General features: G+C 50.3%; 8 protein-coding genes across 8 annotated transcripts; 2 read left to right on the top strand and 6 right to left on the bottom strand.

The window, feature by feature from the left end:
* Positions 1–5,248: 5,248 nt before the first annotated feature.
* V1518DRAFT_419877 (uncharacterized protein) lies at positions 5,249–6,079 on the bottom strand. Its single transcript, XM_066904868.1, has one exon. The coding sequence runs from the start codon at positions 5,911–5,913 to the stop codon at positions 5,602–5,604; it is 312 nt and encodes a 103-aa protein (XP_066758569.1). The 5' UTR covers positions 5,914–6,079; the 3' UTR covers positions 5,249–5,601.
* V1518DRAFT_419876 (uncharacterized protein) lies at positions 5,849–8,203 on the bottom strand. The gene is made up of 2 exons (XM_066904867.1): positions 7,107–8,203; positions 5,849–7,054 (listed from the first exon to the last, which is right to left on the bottom strand). Exons 1-2 carry the CDS (start codon positions 7,756–7,758, stop codon positions 6,189–6,191), a joined length of 1,518 nt encoding a protein of 505 aa, XP_066758568.1. The 5' UTR covers positions 7,759–8,203; the 3' UTR covers positions 5,849–6,188.
* A 5,573-nt stretch (positions 8,204–13,776) lies between these two features.
* Positions 13,777–14,656, bottom strand: V1518DRAFT_419869 (uncharacterized protein). The gene has a single exon (XM_066904866.1). The coding sequence runs from the start codon at positions 14,186–14,188 to the stop codon at positions 13,886–13,888; it is 303 nt and encodes a 100-aa protein (XP_066758567.1). The 5' UTR covers positions 14,189–14,656; the 3' UTR covers positions 13,777–13,885.
* Positions 14,657–14,685: 29 nt separating this feature from the next.
* Positions 14,686–18,259, bottom strand: V1518DRAFT_419866 (SNF2 family N-terminal domain-containing protein). Its single transcript, XM_066904865.1, has 4 exons — positions 16,796–18,259; positions 16,213–16,745; positions 15,911–16,154; positions 14,686–15,860 (listed from the first exon to the last, which is right to left on the bottom strand). The coding sequence occupies exons 1-4, from the start codon at positions 18,066–18,068 to the stop codon at positions 14,758–14,760; spliced, it is 3,153 nt and encodes a 1,050-aa protein (XP_066758566.1). The 5' UTR covers positions 18,069–18,259; the 3' UTR covers positions 14,686–14,757.
* Positions 18,260–18,458: 199 nt separating this feature from the next.
* On the top strand, positions 18,459–19,182 carry V1518DRAFT_419863 (uncharacterized protein). Its single transcript, XM_066904864.1, has 4 exons — positions 18,459–18,537; positions 18,589–18,687; positions 18,747–18,911; positions 18,967–19,182. Exons 1-4 carry the CDS (start codon positions 18,519–18,521, stop codon positions 19,101–19,103), a joined length of 420 nt encoding a protein of 139 aa, XP_066758565.1. The 5' UTR covers positions 18,459–18,518; the 3' UTR covers positions 19,104–19,182.
* V1518DRAFT_419861 (uncharacterized protein) lies at positions 19,101–20,061 on the bottom strand. The gene is made up of 5 exons (XM_066904863.1): positions 19,763–20,061; positions 19,623–19,698; positions 19,505–19,557; positions 19,431–19,448; positions 19,101–19,372 (listed from the first exon to the last, which is right to left on the bottom strand). The coding sequence occupies exons 1-5, from the start codon at positions 19,886–19,888 to the stop codon at positions 19,346–19,348; spliced, it is 300 nt and encodes a 99-aa protein (XP_066758564.1). The 5' UTR covers positions 19,889–20,061; the 3' UTR covers positions 19,101–19,345.
* A 1,329-nt stretch (positions 20,062–21,390) lies between these two features.
* V1518DRAFT_375477 (P-loop containing nucleoside triphosphate hydrolase protein) lies at positions 21,391–23,531 on the top strand (the record flags this gene model as incomplete). The annotated part of the gene is made up of 6 exons (XM_066901504.1): positions 21,391–21,574; positions 21,627–21,776; positions 21,829–21,948; positions 22,007–22,176; positions 22,228–22,485; positions 22,548–23,531. 6 exons carry the CDS (start codon positions 21,391–21,393, stop codon positions 23,529–23,531), a joined length of 1,866 nt encoding a protein of 621 aa, XP_066758563.1.
* Positions 23,532–23,590: 59 nt separating this feature from the next.
* V1518DRAFT_419853 (Prp19/Pso4-like-domain-containing protein) lies at positions 23,591–24,365 on the bottom strand. The gene is made up of 4 exons (XM_066904862.1): positions 24,248–24,365; positions 24,143–24,187; positions 23,985–24,089; positions 23,591–23,928 (listed from the first exon to the last, which is right to left on the bottom strand). The coding sequence occupies exons 1-4, from the start codon at positions 24,261–24,263 to the stop codon at positions 23,657–23,659; spliced, it is 438 nt and encodes a 145-aa protein (XP_066758562.1). The 5' UTR covers positions 24,264–24,365; the 3' UTR covers positions 23,591–23,656.
* Between the last annotated feature and the right edge of the window lie 57 nt (positions 24,366–24,422).

Below are 24,422 nucleotides of genomic sequence, written 5' to 3'. Positions count from 1 at the left end.
TGACGCCGAAACGCGGCACGGGGGACGTACGGACTGCTGAGGTGACGAGACTCGCAGGCGTAGACGTTTAAGGCCCCCCATGCTTGCCGACGATGGGAGAGCAGCGATGCGACCACGCGACGCGACGGGTGAGCGAACGACAGAGAGCGTTAGATTTATATTTTAATAATTAGACGTGCGCGACTCGATATGACCCGCGATCGTCGCGACGTCGACCGCGGCGACGGCAATTGCGGGGAAGCCCTGATACCAGCAGCGGCAGCAGCAAATTTGCGGGCGCGGTGCCGGCGCTACGCCCGGCGCTTCGCTGGGCGCTTAAGTGTGCCGGGTCTTTTGGGAACAAGCGGTGTGGAGTGACAGAGTGCGGGGTGTGGGACAAGCAGCAGACGGCATCAGGCGGCGACTCGGGTAGTGCACTGCGGTGAGACTTAGGCGAAAGAGATGCACCCTCGACTACAAGCGCCGGTCCTCTGCGGTTGGATCGGCAGCGCCAGCGTGGTGGCCGTGGCTCTTTGGGCTAGCCAGCCGTGCGATCGCTGCCTTACTCATAGTTGCAAGCTGGAAAAGGGGCAGAGAGCAGGCGTGCTGGGATCGAGTTCGCACTTCGCAGAGTCGAGCATGCAAACGGCGGGGTACTGAGGGGGAAGAAAGGCGGGGAAGCAGCACGTGGACGGCCCGGCAGACCGCACTACTCCACCATTCCGCTCTCCGCTCTCCGCTTACGGCTAGCGCGATCGAATTTACGTCCTCGGGTCCTCAGTATGGTGCTCTGTGAATTCTGCGCACACGCTGATCATCTACATCGGCGCAAGCCAAGTTGTAAGCGTAGACAAGTGAGATGCAGCAGCTGCCCCGCCCATGGAACAGCGCAATGTCGATAGCGCACAGTTCGAGCGCTTGCAGGCATTTTACAAAGTCTAACGGCCGGCGGGCAGGGTTAGCGAAGTGGCGGCTGCGCCTCAGTTTGTGGCTCGACCGTTCCCGTGACAGCTAGCTAGCCTGCCCGGTTTACGGTTCTGCTCTGTCGCCGTCGCGACTCGCGCTGGTTAGCCGTGTCGTGCCAGCTGTTGGGGCAGTGGCGGCGGTCGAGGGCAAAATCCACGCATGCGGGCTGCTAGAAAGGGGCGTCGCGACACGAATATGACGCCAGCCGCATACACAGAATATCGTATCGCAGGAGACGCATAAGTCTGTAGCTTGCGCGTCGCAGATGCCCGTCTGGCAACGGCAAACGATATGGAGCCAGAACACGAGCGACGGACAAACCTCGGCTTTGGCTCTCGCAAGGACCAGCGCAGAGCAGCTATCGACTGACTCACCTCGACATGGAAGCACACAGCTGAGACTCGGCAGGCTGGCCCTGACCACACGAAAGTTGAGCGAAGGCCGCAGAAGAAAAGGCGGCGAACACCAACAATATTTGGTGGCCGGGGAGCGGGCGCAAGGACCACAAGTTTCATTAAAAACGTCTCTACACCGCCTTTACAACAGGAATCCCGAGACTGAATCCCGAGACACGAGCCCCTCAAGATTCCCAGTGGCTGCAAGTTGCGTATGCAACGGTCCAAACGAGCGGGGAACCTCTCAGTCCGACTCTAAACAAATTGCAGATGCTTGCTCGTAGGGCGTGCTCTTAGACTTTTGATGAGACTTTTGTAGGTGCCTGCAGAGGTTAAAACAGGAGTACCGTTACGCTGCACGTCGCAGATCACAACGGAGAGCCTGCAAGACTCGGCTTGGTCGTGCCGGCTCCACCAGAGTTCGCTCTCCCCTCTCCGCCCGCGCAGTACAGCTCACATTTTGTGTCTCTCTCGTCCCAAGAGAGTCGGCCCGCTTCCCGCTCCGTGTTTCACGAATTTTACGATAGCGCCTTCGACACACGCCGACGCCCTCGGCCGAGTGCATCTCTTGCTGAGTCGAAGCGAAGCAGAAGATTCTCGTTGATTCTCGGGCTCTCCGCCACGTAGACTCGCTGCGAGCGCAATCGTGCTGCAAACGCGATAATAGAGTTCGCGCTATATGCCGCGCTTCATCTGTCAGACTGTCCGATAGCTTTTTGCATAGCGTTTTCTGTCCAAACCTTCGTGCGGCAGCGGGCAGATTGAGAAATCCGGTCAACAGCAGCGTGTGGATGGACGCTTTTTCACGCCAGTTGTCCATCTCTGCCACCGGTTGCTTGTCTGGCAGCAGACCTTGTTACGAGCTGGTTAGGCCTCCGGCATATAGCTGGGTGCGCCGCCTACGGTTTTGCGCCGCGTTTCAGCCCTGTGTTCATTCTTTGCGTCGCTGTCTGAAGTCGTCGGCGGCGTGAAAATGGCAAAATTTCAGCTGCTCCAGCGCTTGGTTTAAGCGAGTAGCTGCAGAAGACGCCGGCATTTCATGGCTCCAAATATCGTCTGCGCGCTCGCGTACACCTGTCACGTTGGCAAGTCTGCCGTCGTGGTAGGCAATTTTGCTTCTTGGCGCGTTGGCACTCACGCTCACCGACATGCTACATCCATTTCCGCCACAGAAATATAAACTGGGCACCCTCGCCTTATCAGTTACTCCTTGCGCGCATACCCGCACAGCGGAAGTGTAGCTCCTGTCTAGAATACAAAATTTGTCGAGTTCTGCAAATGAAAGGAACGAAAAACTGGAGTCGACTAGTTTCTCGCGGAATCAGTGGCAGGGAAAATGTCACTAGCCAATATGAGTACGCCGCTTTATTACTTTCCCGCATTCGACATACGCCAACGATCTCAAAATAAATATGTGCTGCGTGTTCGTGACATGGGCTGCGTCGCTTCATTTAATGTTTTGTCGACTTTGAGGTCTCACGGACCGTGGCAGAGTTCAATAATCGCATCCAAACCACGCCTACCAGTGTTACCCGGTGGCCTACAATGATACCGTCCTCGATACACGAAGAATGCACTTACAAAAATATCACCTGATCGTTCTCCTATGCTTAGGACTCGTCGAGAATGTCGCGTACACGTCTTGAAGTGCAGGTGCGCGCAAGAGCGCACTCGCCGTCTCAACAACAGTCTTGCGCGTCACTATTGTTGAGCCTGTGATAGTTCAGTTTAGCGCATTGTCCTGTACGATGCTGTTGCCGGTGATGGTGGTGGTCATGAGCAGCGTTTGTCGCTCCGTCGTGTCATGTGGTTTGGTGGATGTGATGATGATGGTGACCGGTTGCTCAGCGCGGTAGGCACGCTCCAACAGCTTATTTACTAGTAAATTTGCTGCCTGGGGTCTTCACGTCTGGAAGGCGTCGGGAAGTGCTGATCAGCATGATAAGACTAAATGGTAGTCGTCTCCTGTTGTGTACACTACCAGGCGAGTCCAGCGCTACGTCGCGACGCTGGTTATGGACACGCAGTTTAGTTCGGTTAACAAGAACAATGGATAGGTTATTAAAATCGGATAAAACAATGACCACCTCGTTGAGCGTTGCTCACATGCTGGGCGCAGCTATGCCTCTATCGTGCAGCCCGTTGTACGCCGGTTGACGGCTTGGTGTAAGAAGTTGGCTAACTTGCGGTGTAATTGCGGTCGGTTAAATTGAGGGTTGCAAACTATATGAACTCGAATACTCTGAACGTACGAGCAACAACAAGCTTAAATAAATCACCGCGTTGACACAATTGCGCAACTTGCGGATCTCGCGGCACATTTTGGTTCAGAGCCTAGATGGCTACAGCACCATCAATTTCAATATCCAGAGCATGCACCAGCAAAGCGCACATGTGCACGCGTCTGGACGGCAGTGAAGCAATGCAGAATACGGAAAGTAGACAAGCGGAATTCTGGACATATGCCCGTGCTCTGCTGCCGGCAGAATAGGGACCGGTGACTGAGGAAGACGCTCGAGCAAACCGTGCAGTTCCGGAATCAGGGGTAGAGACTAGTCTCATGATCTCATCCCGGCCCGAACAGCAAGTACGCAAGCGGCCATTCACTCAGCCACTGCTGCCAGTCGGCCCCTTCGGACCGACGTATGCCACGCGGACGGGATAAAAATACGCTCGCTTGTTCATCTGTGGCTCGCCCTGGTTGCGCGCTTCTTATCTGACAGGTGATTCCAGTTCTACGTGCCATCCGCATCTGTCCTGGCTCCCGCCATGATATTGCCTTCAGATTCTTCGAACATTTCGGTCGACCTATATTGCTGTTCGACCATGTCTCTGATATAATCGGTTAACCTGCCAATATCACAAAGAGGTCCGCGCAGCGGAAAGTGCCTAGTTCGTACAAGAGAATTAAAGTCCAAGGGGCTGTGCGCAATTTTTTATGCATAGCACAGCTAACCAAACGGCGTAGTTCCTATCGTTCTTTGACTCGTTCCATTATCGTTTCGACTTCTGTCACTTTTATCATTCCGAGAGCATTCTGTCGAGATTTCTGCGTGCCTGTCCTTTCAGGACTGATTTGGTACGAGAACAAGTAGGAACATATTTTGAGTCGATTGAGATGGAATGCATTTTCAAGACAGCAAGGAGGCCGGAACGATGTTAGAACGATGTCTGCGATCTGTAGACCGGCCAGTCATAGGCGCGTTGGTGTTCGTGCGGAGAAGCTGATCTCGCATGATTTCGTTGTTAGTGCCCTGTCGTGGACTATTAACCGGGTCACTTATACATCAGCTTCGTATCTTGCAGCCCGCCGCAAGCCTATAAAGAGAGCAACGGCTAGCATGTCAGACGCTGCAGCTTCCAATTATAAGTCAGCCATAGCTGCGCTACCAAAGAAGTGCTGGCTGAGAGGCGCGGCGACCGCTGTCCAATGCTGGCTGCACAGGAGACGCCCGCAGTAGTGTCGACTTGAAAATGCTGGCTTCTGGCTCTGGCTCGTGCGTAATTACACTCTGCGCATCGGGAAACGTGAAGCCACACTACTGCAACAATTCGACCGAAATACTAGTTGCAACCACACTGAACATATGCACGCACTGGTACAGCCCGATTATGACGGTGCATGGATAAATGCCGGCTGCCGGTTTTGTAGAGCGCAGAGGACGATGATTTTGTGTCGACTTTAGTTGTGCCCGACTGTACTCTGCCGACTTCGCTAGGACACGGCACCCTTGCATGTTGTGCCCCGTCAGCCCCTCCCTATCCCTCGAGCTTACCCGCAAAAGCCTAAACTATCATACAGTCCGCACTAGAGCTCTCGGCCAACACATGATATTCAGAACCTCCGGAGCAGCCGTAGTTTATATTTCTGATGGCTGCCGCCACTGTTCGTGACAGACTGAGGGTAAAATCTAGCACGTACGCTAGTTATTTAGTCCGCTAGATCTCCCACTTCTGACCTCCCGCAACATGTCTCTAACTATGCGGTCGCACGTGCTCCCCGTTCATGGACCTCTGCGCATGAACTTCTGTTCAGGCCACACCGGCAGGCAGGCAGAACAAAAATAGACATGTACAACAAGCTGGTCTTCGGGACTGGATTGCTACTCGGATCACACGCTCACAGTCGTCCGCTCAACGATTAGGTCATCCGCGGACAGACACGGTCACCTTGCAGCTGCCGCTTTGGATTGAGTCGGACAATCAAATCAGCGTTGTGAGAACAGCCCTCGCCAAGCGCCAGCAGTCAGCAGCCGGGCCTTTAGAGTTTCTTCAGCTGCTGCATCAGCTCACAGCTGTCTCTCGCTATACCAAACCCTTTCCCTTGGCCTGCTAGCCCGTTCGACGCACGTGCGTATCCAAGCGCTCTCGTGCCAAATTTTCTGTTCGCGTGCGTGCGCGTAAACCCGCGCAAACCAAGTGCGAGGAAGCCTCCACAAGGCAACCGCCTGTCGCAAATCTCCCTCCCACTCAGAACAGCAAGCAAACTTGCCTGCATGCCAGGTCTAACTGTGATGAAATGCATATATGAATATATCACCAGTAAACTCACCGCAAGACAGCCATGCGACATACTACTATACAAACAAGAGGAGAAATCATGTACACAACTACCACTAAACTAAGAACAGAGAAATGAACAGCATATATTTACATTTTGTCTCGACGGAATCCAACGCATGAACAAAGAATATCCCGAAAAAATGGTCCCGAACAATAGTAGCTTATCGTAATTGAATCACACCCATAAAGTACTCCCAGTTGATAAAATTTATGTAACCAAAATATCCAGTGTATCGCAGAAAATATGAGCAAACCAAAACCACGCATCAGAGAGACTCAATGGATCTAGAGTATCATGCCTTGCCTGACAAAGTCGCCAGAGAACTGCGCAGTCGCTGGGGGGGAGACTGCTGTATGCTGAAGCTGGCTCGTCGCCATCTGCGCCTCAAGCAACGAATCCCACTCAAACCCGTCAATTGACTGCAACTGATGCTGGAGTTGCTGCTGATGATGCTGGTTCGCTGCGCTGAAGAAAGCACCACCGGAAAGTGAATGCTGCATTGGCGACGCAAATTGATTCTGCTGGAGATGAGGCGCCGTCATTTGAGAATAGAGAATCGAGGACGGTTGGGAATGCAATGATGAAAGGACATGCTGCTGGTATGGCATAAGGCTACTGTCGTCGTACAACTGCTGCTGCTGATCTTGATGCGCCAGCAAAACATCGTCGTCGTCGTCATGGACATAGAAAATGGGGTCCTCACTTCCATACGGCACGGAACTTAGAACATCGCCGTCTTCGACGCAATCTTGAGACGGTGCTGAATAGGGTATATAGGAGCCATGCTCATCCACTGTTGAAAAATATGATGTCCGCGGATGAGAGAATTGGACCGTCTCGTCTTGCTGCGAGTTAGAAACCTCCTTCGAAGCCATAAAGTATCCATTCGGTGTCAATGGTGTGATAGGGGTGGACGGCGTGGAAGCCAACGAGCCGTTGCTGTTGGTTATGTCCGCCACACCGCCCATGGAGCCCGGCATGTTGATTGTCGAGTTTACCCGTTTCGTAATACGTGCCACCTTGATCTGCGGAGGCACGATATTGCCGGTGCTGTGCCGGTGCTGGCACTTCTCGTAGTGCCGCTTCAAGATATCGCTTCTGCAGAACGAGTCCGAGCACAGACTGCACTTGTATGGTCGATCACCAGTGTCTGTTGTCGCGTCAGTACTAAGTCAGTGCGATATTCAAAAATAGACACTCACGTCTAAGCATATGCCTCTTCAAATGCTTGGCATGTAGATAAGACCGCGTACACTCCTGGCACTGGAACTTCCCCGCCGCATTCTTAATGGGTATAATTCCCGCGGTGGCAGCGGCGGCAGCCGCAGCAGCAGACATTGGTGCCGCGGAGGGAACGGACGGAGCAGACCGGGAAGTGACCAGGCCGGGACGGCGCAGCTGCGAGCTGCGTCGAAGCTGTGGCGCTACGGCCGCAGTGACGGCGGGAGAAGACACGGTGGCGGTAGGGAGTGGTATCAATGTAGGAGAATCGGAGAGCGTGGAAGGTGACGGGGCGGAGAATGGCGAGCCCGCGGACTCTACCGAGGAAGACGGCGACGGTGTGGATGAGACCGCGCTCGGAATGATAGAAGCCGTTGTCATGAACTGCGGGGTCGACGGGTGGAGCGACGGTTGGACATAGTAGTCGGAGGCGGCACGGTCGAAGAATATGCGCGGATTGATATTGTCGGGCATGTAGGAGAGGGGAAGCTGGAGGCCGTCGGATGAATGATCGGGCAGGGACGAATCGACGGCGGGGACGGGAGAGGTGAAGGTGTGGTAGTCCGCAGTGGGTTCGAAGTGGGTGCGCTGGCCGACGAGCGCCGGTTGCTCAAGAGAGAAGAATCCCGACATCTGACGGGGGCACGCTTACCGGGTGAACTGCAGCGGAGCGAAGAAGACAAAGCGAGGAGGAGGGAGGAGCGGACGAAAACAAGTAAAATAGAAGAGCGCGCGGCGAGGCTCATACACTCAGCGCAGAGTGCTGCCAGTCAACAAACAGCGAACTGCTGCTGGTCAGATGCACGCAAGCAGGCCAGGCTGCTAGCGCGCACTCGACATGTGTCGTGCGACAGACAGCGCTAGCGTGTCGCTCCCAAGTCGAGATGCCAGATCTGCGATAGTTGCACCGCCACGCAGAGGTGTCTGTCTGGTCTCGCCACCTTGCCACAGGGCCTTATCGTCGTGTCGTGTGTCAGAATTCGCGCCGTCGGACGTGTCCGCACCTAGCCTAGCTGTCTGCGCAGGGTATGTGAGTGTCGTCGCCACGCCTCTGCTGCCAGGGCTGCGCCGCCTGAGGTAGAGACATGCCACCGCGGGAACTAGTCAGCGGCGTGAAGCGTCTGATCCCGCCGCCGCTGCTCCACCGCTGCTGCGGCTGTCTCGCTTGCAGACCGCGGGCCGGTCTTCGTTTCGCCCTTGCCCCTGCCCTGCGCGCCGCCCGAGCAAGCCGCCTCCGTGTGGCACTGCCCATGGCGGTGCAGCGGCGCAGGCTCTACACCGCAAACCCTGTTGCGCTTGGACTGCGCTGCTTCGGGAACTTCGTAAACGCCTGACGCTAATCTGCATTTTGGCCTGCAGCTCGTAGTTAGGGTTTTCACTGAAGCACGAGCGCTCGTCATGTGCTGCCGCGTTCGCGTGCCGCTCTATCGTATGTCCGTCTGTCCTTTGCTCGCACGCTCTTCGGCACTTGTTTGGGCGCGTAGCCGACACCACGGCGACCACCACGCCACGTCTCTGCATCGTGACCTCTGCCCCTCCTCTTTTGCCCGTTGGCTGTCTTCTCCGCTCTCCAGAGTACATGTAACATAGCAGACCTGTCAGACACCCCAGCTCCTCTGGTCATACGTCCCTCTTATGCTGCCCCCTGGCGCTTGCTACCCCTAACCCCTTTGTATCTACTCCCCCTTCTGCGGAGATGAGAAGAGGAAATTTGGAAGCGACTTCCGGTGTCCACTAACCATTCGTTGAATCAATTACATGTATGACAGCGCCGCTCTGAAATTGCGTGTGCCATTATGCACTAACTTCAGTGGCCTCCCACGTTCGCTGCATTCTAGCAAGCAGCCAACAAAAATAAAAATCGACTACGAATAGCCGGTAGTGAACTGAAGTATACCAGCAGTTGGCTAAGGCTCAAAGTAGCATTGCACGACAATACGGAAGCGCGTATGAATTTCTGCATACGCCTTGTTATGTTTGCGCCGGACTGTGTGTTTCACTAAGGTATGGAAGGGTTGACTACCTAATAAGCCAAACAGTACTCAGATCAACAATTCTTTGCGTGCATGACCGGTGACACCAGAAAATGACAGGGGACTGACTACAGCTGGCTGTCGTCGATTGCCGGCGCTATCTACCGCCTAAAACACCGAACTTAAGCCTTACGCCCTTCCTCTTCTCGTCGACAGCTGTCACAAGAGAGTCTCGCGCTCCGTGCAATTAATACACAAGCGTTTTCTCCGACCCAAGTTGAAACATGGTGCAATGTTGAAAGCAATCTTCATTTGTGCGAGCCTGGGCCTGCGTGCCGTACCGCCGCCTTTGGCAATAGGCTGCTGCCCGCTCGCGCAGGCATTTTAGAGTCTCGCCCACCCCAGCTGCCGCATGGGGTAAGGGCTTGAGCGTGTCGCAAATTATAATCTAACGTGAAATTCCTGCTCATTTCGTTTCTGCATACAAGGCGCAGCGAACCGGGGTTTCTTATACGACGAATATTCGGTTTGCCGAACACCGCAGCTTTAGACGTTTGATACATCCAGAGTAAATTACCGTGCTATGCACCTCCTAAAAACAGCACGCTCATTACATTTGTTGCAACTTATTCCACGTGAAGGAGCTCGGTTTCCGGGGAAAATCTATGTGGCCCTCCGCAACGCGCAGCTTGGCATCATGAAACGTTTTCTTGCAAATAGGATTAAAGTATTCCTTGTTTTGAAGTCAAGGAATATTCGCAATATTATTTGTACTGTACGATATGAATAGTGGTTTCTGCCAGCGTCGCTGTTGCGATGAAGCTAGGCCGGAAGACCAGCAACCTGTTCCATGATTTGTGTGCAAGTCTAGTATACCACCGTAACGCAAGTGCGTGTATCATGCTTGCTACCGGGCTATGGCTAGAAGTCATATGATATGGAAGCAAACATCGATAGATCGGTTGGGCTGTTGTGCCCTTCGCGGTGACTTAAAATGATCCGTCTAATATTCGCCTCTCTTCGTGCTGTGCTGCCTATTCCGCACAAATAGCACACAAACGCTATGCGGCCGCAGAGAAGCTTTCGCAAATATATAACCAACCTCGACAGATTGTTTCACAGAAGGCAGAAGCACTGAAGCCGCATTGTTGGGGAATTCCGTAAGAGAGGCCAGCTGGTTGGACGCGCGGGCTTCTGCGTCGTATCTTGTCCGTACCTTCCGGGAGGTCCAAAAATATTTCTGATCCCGATGGCCGCAGTCACATGCAACTCGCTAAGAACTTCTCGCGCCTCACGTGCGGTAAATCTATGCTCCATCACAAGCTCGCCGACCCCGTGAGGTCTCGATACAAGCTCAATGCTGTTCTGCGTACTCACAAGCCGAGCAATGGCAATGTTACCCGCCCGTTGCGCGGCGCATGTGTTGCGAAAACGGTTAGCGGGAAGGCCAGATTGTAGTGCGCCAATTGCATGTGCGCAAGGACCAAATCATTCCTGCGCCACACCTGCTAAGGCCCGGCCAGAGTGTCGTCGCGCCGCTCGCGCGGCCTCCGAACGCGGTGTGCTCGCGCGCGGGCCGTTCCGGCGAAAATTGTTTTCGCAGCCGCGGGATATGGCGCGCACGCACGTAGGTCCGGGGCTTAAATACGGCCGACTAAACTCGAAGCGGACAAGAAAACTGCCCGCCAGCTTAAGGCATGAGAGGCAAGTCAAAGTGGCAAGCCCACTAAACAACATGCGGTTGCCGCTCTAGAAGAAGCAAGTGCGCACGCAAATGTCTTATGTCGCATAGCAAGTGCTTCTCCTCAGACGAGCACTTACTTGTCTTCCGCCTGTATGTCGTACTAGAGGGGGAGAGGAGGAAGCAACAAACCTGCTCGAAGCTTGAGGTCAAACTCGGCTTCCCGCACCGCTCACGCGCTCAACGCCACGGGCTGGCTCAAATATCCTGGATAGGTTAGCAGAGTGTTTAATTTCCAACATAATTTTTGTCCTTCCCTCCCCCTCACCGATCGTGTTCTCCAGAAAAGCCAGCTCTTCTCCCAAGTCAAGGGTCACGAATCCGGACCGGCTATTTGCGGAGTGAAGGCAACTGGTTTCCAAATGCGTAGTGTTTGCTTGTCAGCGGTTGTCATATTTTTGTACAAGCTCCAGCATTCACCCTGTTCCGGCACTTAAGCGAGAACAAACCGAAGTTCACCGTAGTAGAAGGACTAAGTCCTTGGTCAGCATTTGTCAATGCTGAGCGACCGCTGATTAACTTTTCCAACTTACCGGTGTTCCTTTTAATTTAGCCCCTAGACCGTATCCCTACATCTGATCTTCCTTAGCAAATCATATGTCAATATGTCCGTGTAACTAAATATGATTGTCAACCGTCGAGATATTCATGCCATATCTCACCGTTAATTCATACACCGTCTAAGTATCTTCGATCGATCACTGATAGAGTTGTAGATCAAATCATCAAACTGGCCTGCAGGCTCGCTTCGCTTATAGAATTGGTGAGATTATTTGAAGACGGTCAAGTATACTCTCAGTGGCTTAGCGTGATGCATTACGGGAGCCAAACCACTGTTCCCCCGTTTTGCTCCTGTATGAATATTTTTACACCATCTGGGCCTTTCTCTGTGTAGAAGAACTAGGAGAACTTTGGAGACTCGGAGTCCCATAGAGCGGCGGGTCTGGGCCTACGCGCGTGTCCGTAAGTTTGATGCGAGGCATGAGTACAAACTCGGCTAGAAGAACGCTCAGCAGACGCACGGAGCTTCTCGAAGCAAGTTTGTTTTTCCGCAATTGCCAGTATGTGCTTCGGTGCCGGAATTCCCCGTCACGTGTGAGGCTCAAAGTGCACACACTATCTAACTCGCTGACTTTTTGTCGTAAGCTTGCTCAGCTTGATCCAGGGGGGAAGCCTCTGCTCGTGTCCTGTTGATGCCATTTTAGACTCAAGGCAATGGATACATGAATCGGGACGAGAAAACCCCGCAGCGTGATTTGACATATGGTCACGCGTTGCAATTGCAGGGCGTGCTGATGGCAGCTGGCGCTAAGTGGTCTTGACTGCTCTTGACTCTAGCTAGTGTGAAGCAGTGTGCCGCGTCTGTGGCGAACTGTAACGTCGTCACAGAGTCGCTCCTGCTTGACTCACAGCACCTTCGATTCAGCTTCTAATAATAATATGCGGTGGCGAACGTCAGCCATCCCTGCTTGTCAACATATTCGATCACTCGGTCAGCTGGCCAGCCGAGCGGGAGCTGACAGCGCCAATGTCGTAAGTCTGTGGACGCGGTGCCTTACCTAGGTGGCCGAGTCGCGCGTCTCCGAGACATCCACGAGGCGACCTGTCAATGAGCGGCGTAGCATGTGGCGGAGCCGCGAAGGCGCCTCGTGGTTTCAGGTCTTCATAACCTTATTAACTGCATCCATCCATTTATAGTTAGTGCTTAGGGCTCTCGGACTCTCTTGCTGAAATCGGAAAATGGATGTTCCGAGGCGCGCTTAGGCGACTAAATTCTTCCGGCTCGCAGGGCCAGCTAGCTACGGCTCAGTGAACTCTTACCATACTCTCCGCAAAGTTTACATCCAACTGACCGGGTTGCGATCAGCACGTCACCGTCGAGGATATCCCTTGTGCTGCATAACATGGACTCGACTGTAAGCAATCAAACGGCAAATTCTTTTAGCAAGTAAATTGCCTATAACTTACGTTCAAGTAGACTTTTACTTCTGTCAAGAGGCGGCCTCCTTAATAAAACGCATGTGAGCGCGAACTCGGATTCGACTTGGCGGACCCGATAGAACTTTCTTTCTAGTGCGCGGCCACGAACTATAGCAATGTCTCACGAAGGGTTCTGTGTTGCCACTGCGGCCACCCGTCTCTTCCAGTCTCCCAGGTAAGGCGCGGCACCAACTCACACGCGCCCATGTACTGAACGTGCCTGGCTGCGTGTTGACATGACGTGGAAATGGGCTTTCGGAATTATTTTGCCATCGTACACCCGAGTCTGGACACAGGAATCTCCGAGGTTGGTCATGGGTATTATATCTCCTCGGACATACCGGACTTACGCGCTCCTCTCTGGCTTTCGCAAATTACCCACTGCTGTTCGTCTCCTTTGCGCCTGAGAGGAAATGACGGCATATCTAGGTGCCTCGGTATGCTCGTTGACTGCCACACATTTACTATTTATACACTGCCTGGTATTCCGACGTATCATTGGTTTGCTCTATGCCGCCCTTACTTGCCACCACCTTCTAAAATGTGCTCTGCATCTGACTTCAATTAATTATTATGCACGTGTGTAGTACGATGTGAATGCTCTGGCATTGGCCCACGCAGTCTAGGACTTTAGTTTCTTCTGCTTGATGTCTCTGCCAAAGGAGGTATCTCGTTCTGTTCCCTCAGCACCCGTTCTAGCGTTTGCCGTTCTTTGCCGCCTACAGACTTCACGGAGCACTTTGTCATTGGGAGCTTCATCCACTGACTTAGCTTGAGAGCTGCTAAGCAACGTCTACAGCGTTGTCAAAATCCGGGGCGAACAGAGGGACCTCGTAGTTATGAACCGAGCCGCGGTGCCGCAACTTGGCAGATTAATAGTAGATTAGGGAGAGTATAGCCTCCAGGTCTTACCGTCTGAGCATGCCTTAGAGAGCACCCTCATCCTGTGTCAGGAAGCTGCGAAATAGCGGCCTAGCATAGCGCAGGATAGTCTACAAGCTCGGCGACTTGGCTCGCCTGTAAGACGTTGATTCTGGCTCTACTATCTACTGGCTAGATTGAGCAATCAAACACAACAGAAGTGGATGGAAATGATAAAGAGACGAATGTACAAAAATGAATGTGCATAGTATAGAGCAGAAGAGCGCGTGATGGCAAGCAACCGGAAGGGGTACCATGCAGAATGGGCAACATAGAAATCTGCATACCTCAAGTGGTGAACATAGATGGATGAGTATAGAATAAATAGGCTAACAAGAGAGGCGCAGAGACGTTCAGAGTGTCCAGGAGTTTGCCAAGTACTAGCACGAATAGCGACCATTCGTACCCCGATCGACAGCCAATGGAGGCAACCTGGGTGAGACCTCATAAATCATGCAGTCCCCGAGCTCTCTTTTCAGTTCTCCATGACCCCCTTAACAAGCACATGGTCCCAATGTACCCTGTAGCGAATGATGTCATCTGAGATGAAGACGTAGAAGCGTTTGTGGTTATCGACATTATAGTTGTAAATATCACCAACAATGGGTACCAAAAGCTGTTTGGTGAGATAGACCCACTAATTAGTTGTACACTAAAGTTAGTACTCTCATGAAAGTACAATGCTATGGTTCTTTGAATTCCATTGATATTGATATGTGCGCGATGTTATTTATGAACTATCGTAGTCCAGTTAGCCCCTAACTTTAAATCTTGTGTCTGTGCTGGTGAGGTGAGTATTATATGATACAATTTCACTACTTCTGTAAGTGAGCTGCCTACCCTCTGAAATCTCACTCTGTAACAATGACACTCTCTAGGTGGCTGGTCACTAAATAGGGACTTGAGAAGACAGTTTTGACTGGCTGATCTGTAAATGAACAAGGGAACCAGCTGACATTCTGGGTGTCACAAACAAAGTCAATATATTCAATATTCGAATTAGTTTATTGAAGTAATCTAGCTCTCATGAGCCGTTCTCGAGCTTCTCAACAATGGGGCTTTTATCCCATCTTGGGACACCGCGCCGTCATCCAAATCCAAAAAATTTGCCGTGGAGATAATGTGATTAATTGGTTCATCATCCATAAGAGTCTTCGCTACTTGGAAGTCATGCTGTGTCATAGCTTTCCGCCGGTCGAACATTTGCTGTTCAATTGTACCTCTCAGCACCAGCGTCTCCACATACACGGGCCTGGTCTGTCCGATTCGATGTGCCCGCCGCATTGCCTGTGCCTCTATGTTGGGCTGCCACACTGGATTCACGAAAAAGATGTGCGATGCGCCGGTCACATCGAGACCATGGGCTGCCAAGTTCAGGTCCATTATCATTACTCGATACCTTTCTTCGGAATTGAATGTCATCAGGTTCGTGGCTCGCGCTTGTGAGTTAAGCGTTGTGGTATAGAAACAATGCTCAATGCCAAGAATTTCCAATGCCTCACCAATGTAAAATGCAGCATCTTCGAACTGGTAAAATATGATACTTTTTTCTTCCTGCAATTCAAGAATGCGTGATAACAGATAGGTTAGTTTGGCTGAAACCGTTCCATCGATGTTAGTTCTGTAGTATTGCGATTCTGGTGATATGCGTAGTGCAAACATGTCAAATAGATACGGGTTGTTGCTGCTATAGGTCTTGGTAGCATTGATCGGACTCTTTTTTGTTACACGTTTCTTTTCCTCCGGCATGCCTGGGAGTCGCTCCCGTTCCCAATGATGGAGAGCTGGTTGAGGCTTTGGTGAAAATATCTGGGGCGCTCGCAACTCTAATTCCTTCTGTATGGCGGCCCCCTTTGCTGCTTTCTCAGCGGCAGCAGCAGCAGCAGCAACGGCAACAGCAGCTTTTTTAGCGTCATATGCAAACTTCTCTGTCTCTATTTCCGATGCCACCCGACATATTTCATCATCCAAGACATTTCCATCAGAATCCAATTGCTTGATTGATCCGATGGCACGTTGAAGTCGTAATATGCGCGACCCGGATACTAAGCCGCGGCCATGACTCAACTCCAGGTCATAGAATGAAGTGCTCTCAACAGGCATGTCAGAAGTAAAATATCCTTGTCAAGCATGTAAGTATCCATCTTCATAACGTCTTAATTGAACTTACCCATCTCATGGAATGTTGAAGCAAACCTCCATATTTCATTTTCCATCGCGACCCTTCCGGTCTTCAGAGCGTTGTGTAAGAGACTGATGTCGTCCTCGTCATACGTCTTCTTGTTCGTTAAGCAGTTATCGGCAACTTCCATCATAAATTTAATGTCAGCTGAAGAAAATCCGGTCCAGTAAAACGTGCTGTGCTGCAAATTTGTGATCAAGCGGTGCAACTGGTGGCTATTCCTCTTGTGGAACTATCAAAAAGTCAGTTCAGTATGCCAGCATGCCAAGCCAGTGCATATTGGTACTTACAAGGTAGTCTTGATCAACGCGATCCGACGATACAGCATTCACAGCAACGAAAGAGTGAAACAGATTAATGTTGATCTTATCAAACAGGGTCGGGTGCAGTAGTACTGTCTTGTGAATGAGTGGTGGTAGTTGCACATCCACTTTCAGATCGGTCCACTTGTGTCGGACCATAACTTGTGAGAGTATGAGCTGCACGACGCCATATCTTTTCTCATCTATGAATGGACGGCTGCAATATCGCCGCCATATAAGATCGTCGATACTCCATGGTGGCATATTCAAAAAGTTTGAAACTATGTGTCCTAGTCTAGAGAGATCATTCAGATCTTCCTTGTGCGTGTTGACATGCTGCGTTTGCGGATCATCTGTATTGATTCCAAGTAAACCAGGCACTGGAGTTCCTGTTACGGCCCATTTCCTATCAACATGAATATTGTTAGCCGCAAAAGATGATAGTAACCGGGATTTTCCGAGCGAATGGCCTTCATCAACGATTATACGCTTCCATCGAATATTGTGCACAGTTGATCCATCTGCGGGAGAGTAAGCAGAAGATTCAAGTATGCGAAATCCGTGTAAATACCTTGTTTAAATTGACTGCTAAATCTCTGTTGTGACATAATGACGACATCATATCTCGAAAAATCGGGATGTTTGTAATCGGGACTCAGCGTCCCAAAGTAACACAATACAGATAAGAAACCGCTCTGCACGTGCTTGTCCAATTCAGCTTGCCACTGTGGTACCAAGGAGAGAGGACAGATCACTAGCGTTGTTCCAGAAAGCATCACTGTTCGTTTCACGGTTTCGGGACTCCGGTAGAGGCCGTTTCTTCCGAGCCTTTCTCGGCTTCGCTCCTCAGTGTTGTAGAATCCGCGATGCTTTATCAAAAGGTCGATACACTTTTGCGGAAGTCGAGATTGATAAGACCGCCAGGGAAGACCCAGATTGTTGATCTTCTTGGCACAAAGTCTCGCTAGACTGGGTACAGAGCGCGCCTCGGTTGGCATATGAAGATAGTTCTCGGGTAATCGACTTCCTTGATTCTTCGTTGCGCAGATTAGAGCGATGCATATGCACGTCTTTCCGAAGCCCATTTCCTCCGATAAAATACCGCCGAATGGCCCGTCAAACCGAGCCGGGTTGACTTGGAGCTCATATGTGTCTGTGTCCAGATATACTGTTTTTCCTAGTGGTGTTTGTACTTCAATCAAGCGCGGATCCATTATTTGCTGCGGTACGAGCTCCTTTTTGAGCATTTCCACAACAGTTTCGCGTTGATACTGATATAATGTTGAGCGCATGCCTTGAATGTGACCAGTCATGACTTCTCGGATGATTTCTTCGGTTTCGGGATCGTCTATCTCTGTATCGATGTTTGCAGCGGTGATATCGTTAAACAATTCAAGAAGTGTTGGACATTCCTTTGGTACCGGAGGAAAAATTGGGATGAAAGGCGCGTCCCGAATACCAAACCAAGCTTCTGTTGCAGTATTCACATTTGTCAAAACGTGCTTGACTAATCCCTTCTTGTGACCACGTGGCGCTGGAAGACGCGCACGTCCTCTCATATCAAGAGGGACCATATAAATTCGAAATCTCGCAGTGTGGCCATCGAGCATCATATATGTTACTCGTAGCAGTCGGTGTTCATACATATGAGCAATTGATTCCAGCAGATCTATCAATTTGATGCCTGAGTTCTCCGCGGGAGGTGCTATCCACATCCAACCATCGGGTGCAGTGATACCAGGCGCAGGAAGTCTCGGTATGTCTTCGGTATCTACCACACCAAGCGGAACGAAAGTGTCCAAGTTGTTCATTATGCCGGCAATCTCCGCGTCTCGTCGCCGCATTTGCTCTTCCTATAACAAATTAATAACAGCTAATCGTCAGTTATGAGTCAATATAAACCATCCGTACCCATAACCGTCGCTCCTTTGCCACCTTGGCGCTTCGTTGCATGTCGAGCTCCGCTTGCTCAGCTTCGTTTGTTAAGTGATGCCCACTATCAGTAATCGTGAATGATTGGCACTTACCAGTCCGCTTAAGCGGAGACTTCTCGGCCTTCTTGGCTGCACTTCTCTTTCTGGCATTCGCTGTCATAGTGCTACTCTTGTGCTGAAATTTGACGGTCGGTCGTGGGTAGAGATGCTGTACGCTACTTCTGTCGCAGAGCGGGGCGGACAGCGCGGAGGACGAGCCGCAGACTTGGCCGGCTGGGACTGAAATTTGTCCCTTGCGGGGTTGGGCATCGAGATACATCTTCAACGACTTCCGCAAAGCCGATTTCTTCAAAGAAAAATATGGCTACGATACACATATGTAAAATAACTTAGTCTGCTATTCGGAAGATTTGCACTAACGAGACTGCAGCTGGCCTTGATCTGACGGTTACCGAGGAGACCGTGTATCACGATTTCATCCCTTTTGGCGATATAGTCAGGATACAGCTACCCCGTGACCCTAAATCAAGTGAGTTTCAGTCTCTATGAGTCTGGAAACATGGAGGAGGTACTGAGAGATTTGCGCAGAAGATCCGCACCGAGGATTCGCGTTTGTGGAGTATGAAGCGGACGAAGATGCCGAAGCAGCCATCGACAACATGCACTTGGCACAGATTAACGGACGGACGATCAGAGTGAGCACGTCTAAAGCACCGAAAGAGACATTTGACATTCAAAATTCCAAAGTTGCCGGTAAGTGCCTACTCCTCACTGAACTGCGAGTGTGATTCTTACGCGATTTCTACAGTCTGGGATCAGGAAGAGTGGATGCAACATCATACGGATGTGACAGGACGAGAAACACTCCAGGCGAGCGGTACGCCTAGTGATCAACCAATGCAGGATGCTATGCAAGGATTAGAAGCTGCTGGACCAGAGGAATAAAGAGGCTGACAAGCAAAACCGGCTTGTATATGTAATATAGTGTAGGATAGAATACAAGAGGATTGAGATCAGATAAAGGAAATTTAATTAGGACAAAAACTTATCGCAAGTGCGATTGATTGAATAGATGGCATCGCATGTCTCCGATGTTGGCCAGAGAGTGCTCATGTACTTGCGCGTTAAGTAATCAAACCAGAATATATTGTTATCTGCTTTTTTAAGACGCCATATATTCCGATAACTTACTTCGACGACCGGTTAAGACGGACCTAAAGAGAAATTAGATTTGTATACTTGAGTCAAGCTCGTGTTGCATGGCTCACTTACGGAAGGATCGTAGAGGAACTATGGAGAGTTAGCTTGATCCGAAGTATGACACACGCACTAAAATATGAACTCACCTTTCGGCCGATTGCAACGCCAGCAGCGCCCAGTCCAATAACAAGAGCAATAACTTGTGGGAATTTGTCAATACTATAGAACACAATATACGCGAATACGTCCAACAGCATAACATACACAGGGGGTAAAGCTCAGCGGGAACAGCCTTCAGCTTCTCGAGCTTCGAGGTAGGAGTAGTCGCAGGCTTGGCATCCTAGCAAAAAATTAGAAACCACAACTAGGAGCATTTGTGGCGTATAATTATGTAGGATGCTCACAGAGCGCAGAATGGCGTTTGTGCGGAAGCCAGCGATCAGAGAAGCACGGGCGTTGTGAGACTGCGCCATACGGAAAGACGCAGCTGTCGAAGGGCGGACAACGGAACGGAGGACGGCGGAACGCATTGTTGAGAGTGGTGAACCAAGAGCTCTATTCAGAAGCGTTGGCGATCCTGTGAGAGGAATTGGTGGTGTGGTGTGCTGCCGACGTTCCTAGATATTACTGCACGCACTCGGAGTTCACACCCGAGCCCATTGGTCAGTTCACTGTATTGACATGTACGCGCAGCAGCGTAAATCATAGTACGTCACGTGCGCGCATTTCAGTTGCATTCGCTCGCTGCCGTTTCGGGTCAAAATCGCCAACCCGTTGCTGTCGAGATGCCGTCCAGGCCGTCATCACCTCTCCGTTAGCGATCAATACCGTCAATTACATACAAAGGATCTGAAACTAGACACTTGACTTTGGATGTTATATCCACAGCCATTTCCGCCTCTGTGCTAGTGCGTCGACACCAACCAGTTTCGAATCGAGACTGGTTCTAGGTCGTACTCTTTCTCACATTCTGAGCAGCCAAGTTATCTGAAGGGATTTATCAGAGCTTGCGATCTGTTTGCAAACGTCTGTTAAATAGGGTATAGTCTTTAGCAAGGCTATGATGTGAGCGTATGAAATCTTGAATGGCCGAGACAGTTCATAGGCGATGCTTGCTCTATATGAGATAATGATCTCATAGGCTTGACCAGTTTTTACGTTGCCTAATGCTAGAACTTTTATCAAATATCTAACGGAGTTTGTCTATGATGACCAGTCGTTCATCAAGTACCAAAGTCTTCGAGCGCCTCGCTTGTATGAGGGTATGATAGATGAGCTTGGTTACCCGCCTGTTCCATCGAACTCCCGTCGCGATGACATTGACCACCGCACAGAGTCGTCGGGTCTCTTCTTCGCAGATGCCACCTGTTGCTGTAATTCACGAAAAATACTTGGCGCCTGCCAAATTTATCGACAACTGTTCTGCTTATTGTTTGAAGTCTTAGGAAAGAAGATCTGACTTGAAAGTTGAGACTACACCTCGATGGTTGGTCCGCCTAAGCGTCCTAAAAGTTTGTGATGGCACTTTGGGTTTCATTTGCTTGAACTTTCAAATGGGCCGGGGATTTTTTGCAAATTGATTTTGACTCTCCCACCGGACATCTCACTTTTCTCGCTGGTAGTTATCACGACATCTCCAGAGCCTCTTACGGAAGATTGCCGGAATTGCTGAGGCTAATGATTTAGTGGGTAGATGTCGCGGGAAGGACTATACTCATGCATAACGCGGCAATGGCGGTCTTGCGTGCCGAAGTTCAAGCCGCCGGTGCCGCTGACAGGAGTGCAACATATGATCCAGCAACACCGTATCTCGACAATATCACTTCGATTGAACTCCGAAAAGTCTATTTGGAGCCATAATCAGAAAATATTAGTCTTCGATGCAGCTAATGCACGGTATTGCGTATCGACTCCGCGTGCTTGTCTCCGAAGTTTCTCGTCTACATCACACAGACCTGCAGTACAGAAACCAGCTGCTGAAAGCAAAGAAATTACGGCCGCATTGAAATCTAATATGGCGAAACTACGAGACATGATCACTCTGCAGAAGGCAGTTACCGGTAAGATTGTATCTCACATAGACGAAGACAAACTCGCATTACACAGACAGCTGAGTCAGGCTGGAGCCGACGACTTCGACAAAATGAGCGAGGTTAAAATAGGAGACGTTGAGAGACTGTTTATGCTTGCTCGCAGAGAATTTTGGTCTCTGCTTAGTAAGTGGTTTCTTGGTTTTACTTGTTTGGATCAGAATTAATTGTTCGACAGCTGCTTTTCTCTGTCTATGCATTTCCTCGTCGGTTGCACTTGCTGTGCCGTACTCCATTGGCAAAATCCTTGACATGGCAAACGGAAAGAATGTGGAGAGTGATGGTCTTATAATGGGTTTATCATTGACACAGTTTAATCTTGGACTGGGTATGCAATGTGTCTTGAATAGGTCAGTGAATTCAAGTTCTGACGAGATCAGGACTTATCTTGGCGTTTGGTGCATGTGCGAATTTTGGGCGGGTATATTTGCTACGAATAATTGGAGAGCGTGTTGTCGCTCGGCTGCGAGCGCGTCTTTACAAGCAAACGATCATGCAGGGTACGCTTTGGTCTTTTGTTTCTGCAGTACTGAGTAAAGACTAATGCTGTTTTTCAAGACGCTGGATTTTTTGATGCGAACAGAGTCGGCGACCTACTTTCGCGATTCTCGAGCGATGCTAATATCGTCGCAAAATCGCTCACACAAAACATCGCCGACGGCTTGAGGGCTGTGATAACCGGTGCTGCTGGACTCTCTATGATGGCATGGGTGAGCATAGAGCTGACTGTAAGTGCGATTTTCTGATTTAGTTCGTATCAGCTTTGACATGTCATACAGAGTATCATTCTTGGTGTCGTCCCACCCGTGGCTATAGGAGCATATTACTACGGCCGTAAAATTCGTGAGATTACTACCAGAACACAGCAGACACTTGGATCATCAACAAGAGTTGCCGAAGAGACGTTGAATGATATCAAGACTGTACAAGCCTTTTCAGGAGCCGTAGCGGAGGTCCACAAGTACAACCACGAAATACGGCATATATTCCGAATTGGCCAACAAGAAGCTCTTATTTCAGCAGGATTTTTCAGTGCGGTAAGTAGCAGCGAAATCAAGATGCAGATAGACAATCGATATCCTAATATGTGATCGCATAGACTAACCTTGCCGGCAACTTGACGGTGCTGACGGTTCTGTCGTTTGGAACTCAAATGATACTTCATGGAACGATTAGCATTGGCGATTTGTCATCATTTATGATGTACTCTGCCTATACGGGAAGCTCAATGATTGGATTGTCGTCGTTTTACAGCAAGATGATGAAGGGTCTTGGAGCTGCCAGCCGTGTATTTGAGCTTGAGGATAGCAAACGTGAAATCAAGAGCACGGTTGGACTACCTGTTGGTGAGAATGCGAAAGGACCGATTGAGTTCAAAGATGTCGTTTTTGCATATCCGACAAGACCGTCATCAGTGATTTTTAACAAATTATCATTTACCATTCCACCAGGTTCAAATGTCTGCATTGTTGGACCATCTGGTGGCGGTAAGACGACGATCAGTCAACTAATGCTTCGATTTTACGACCCAGTTGCGGGTTCTGTTAGTATCAATGGCCGTGACATTCGCCAGTTCAATCTGCAATCACTGAGACGGGAAATCGGATACGTTGGACAAGATCCGATTCTGTTTTCCGGAACAATCGCGGAAAACATTTCTTACGGAATGCCGGGCGCTCCCATGGAGCGGATCGCCGACGCTGCGCGACGTGCCAACTGTTTGTTTATTGACGAGTTCCCTCAGGGAATGAACACACAAGTCGGTCCACGAGGAGCACAGCTTAGTGGGGGCCAAAAGCAGCGAATCGCAATAGCCCGAGCGCTGATCCGAGAGCCGGCAATTTTGGTTCTTGATGAGGCTACGTCGGCCTTAGACGCAGAATCTGAAGCTGCAGTAACGGATGCGCTACGGCAGGTGCTTGACAGCAGCTGTACAACTATATCAATCTCGCACCGATTATCAGCAATTCGACGCAGCGACTTTGTGATTGTGCTTGATAGCAAAGGTATGGTTGCAGAGTCGGGAACATTTAAACAGCTTGTGGCGGACGAGAACAGCTATTTCATGAAGGTGCTGACGTGATTGCATTGGCCATGAGAGCACGGCCGGGTTTAAAATTGTAGTATAGTTGGTAAATACTTGTTGTAAATAGACGGTCCATTAGTTATAGTTTATTTATATAACCTTTCCTATGATACATTTATTCCTCAGCTTTTATCGACGTCCATACTCCCGCTGCCGTTAGCCTGTAGCCGCAGTAGCGCTTCTCTCGCTTCATCCCGTTCCTTAGCCAATTTCGCGGCGACTTTCACTGCGGCCTCGTGGTAATAGAGCGTCGAGCTGAGCTCTTTCCGAGCTTCAAGAAGCTGCTTTTTGAGTTCGAACGTTTCGAGTGCAAGCGCTTCGTACTCTGTCTGGAAAGTTTGCAACAAGGCGGGGATTGATTCGCTCGACGATTTGGCAGCAACCACGGTTTGCGCTACTATAGGTCAGTACAAAATAAATCCAAATTACGCAAAAGTAGCTGAGCCATACGTTTTATCTCGATTAAATCCTCTTGAGACAGATATTCCCCATTTGTGGGATCTTGACTGTGTTGTTCGATGTACTCCTCTATCGCACTCTTCTCAAATACGGCACCTGGAAAGAAGTCAATAAACAAAGCACTCTTTGTAGCGAACGAGTAAACATACCACTTTTCGAAGACACAACTGGCGAAGTGAGTGGCTTTCCCGATACTAAATAGATCAATCAGTTAGCATTCACACTGCCTACTGTAATAGTAACAATATACGCACGTGCACATAAAACCATGGCAGCACAGCGCGATCAGCCAGCACACCTAATCCTAAGAGATCAGGCGTATGCGAGCGATGGAAAGATCACTATCGTGCTGCGTTCGCCGGAACTGACACTTGTCTGTGAACAAAAGAACTTGGAGCGTCGCGAAACTTGCGCGTATCAGCCCTAACC

The sequence above is a fragment of the Limtongia smithiae genome, assembly GCF_038497785.1.
Source record: "Limtongia smithiae strain NRRL Y-17922 unplaced genomic scaffold V1518scaffold_9, whole genome shotgun sequence".
NCBI lineage: Eukaryota > Fungi > Ascomycota > Lipomycetes > Lipomycetales > Lipomycetaceae > Limtongia > Limtongia smithiae.
The sequence above is the reverse complement of the archived record's forward strand: the minus strand, read 5'-3'. Positions and strand labels throughout refer to the sequence as shown.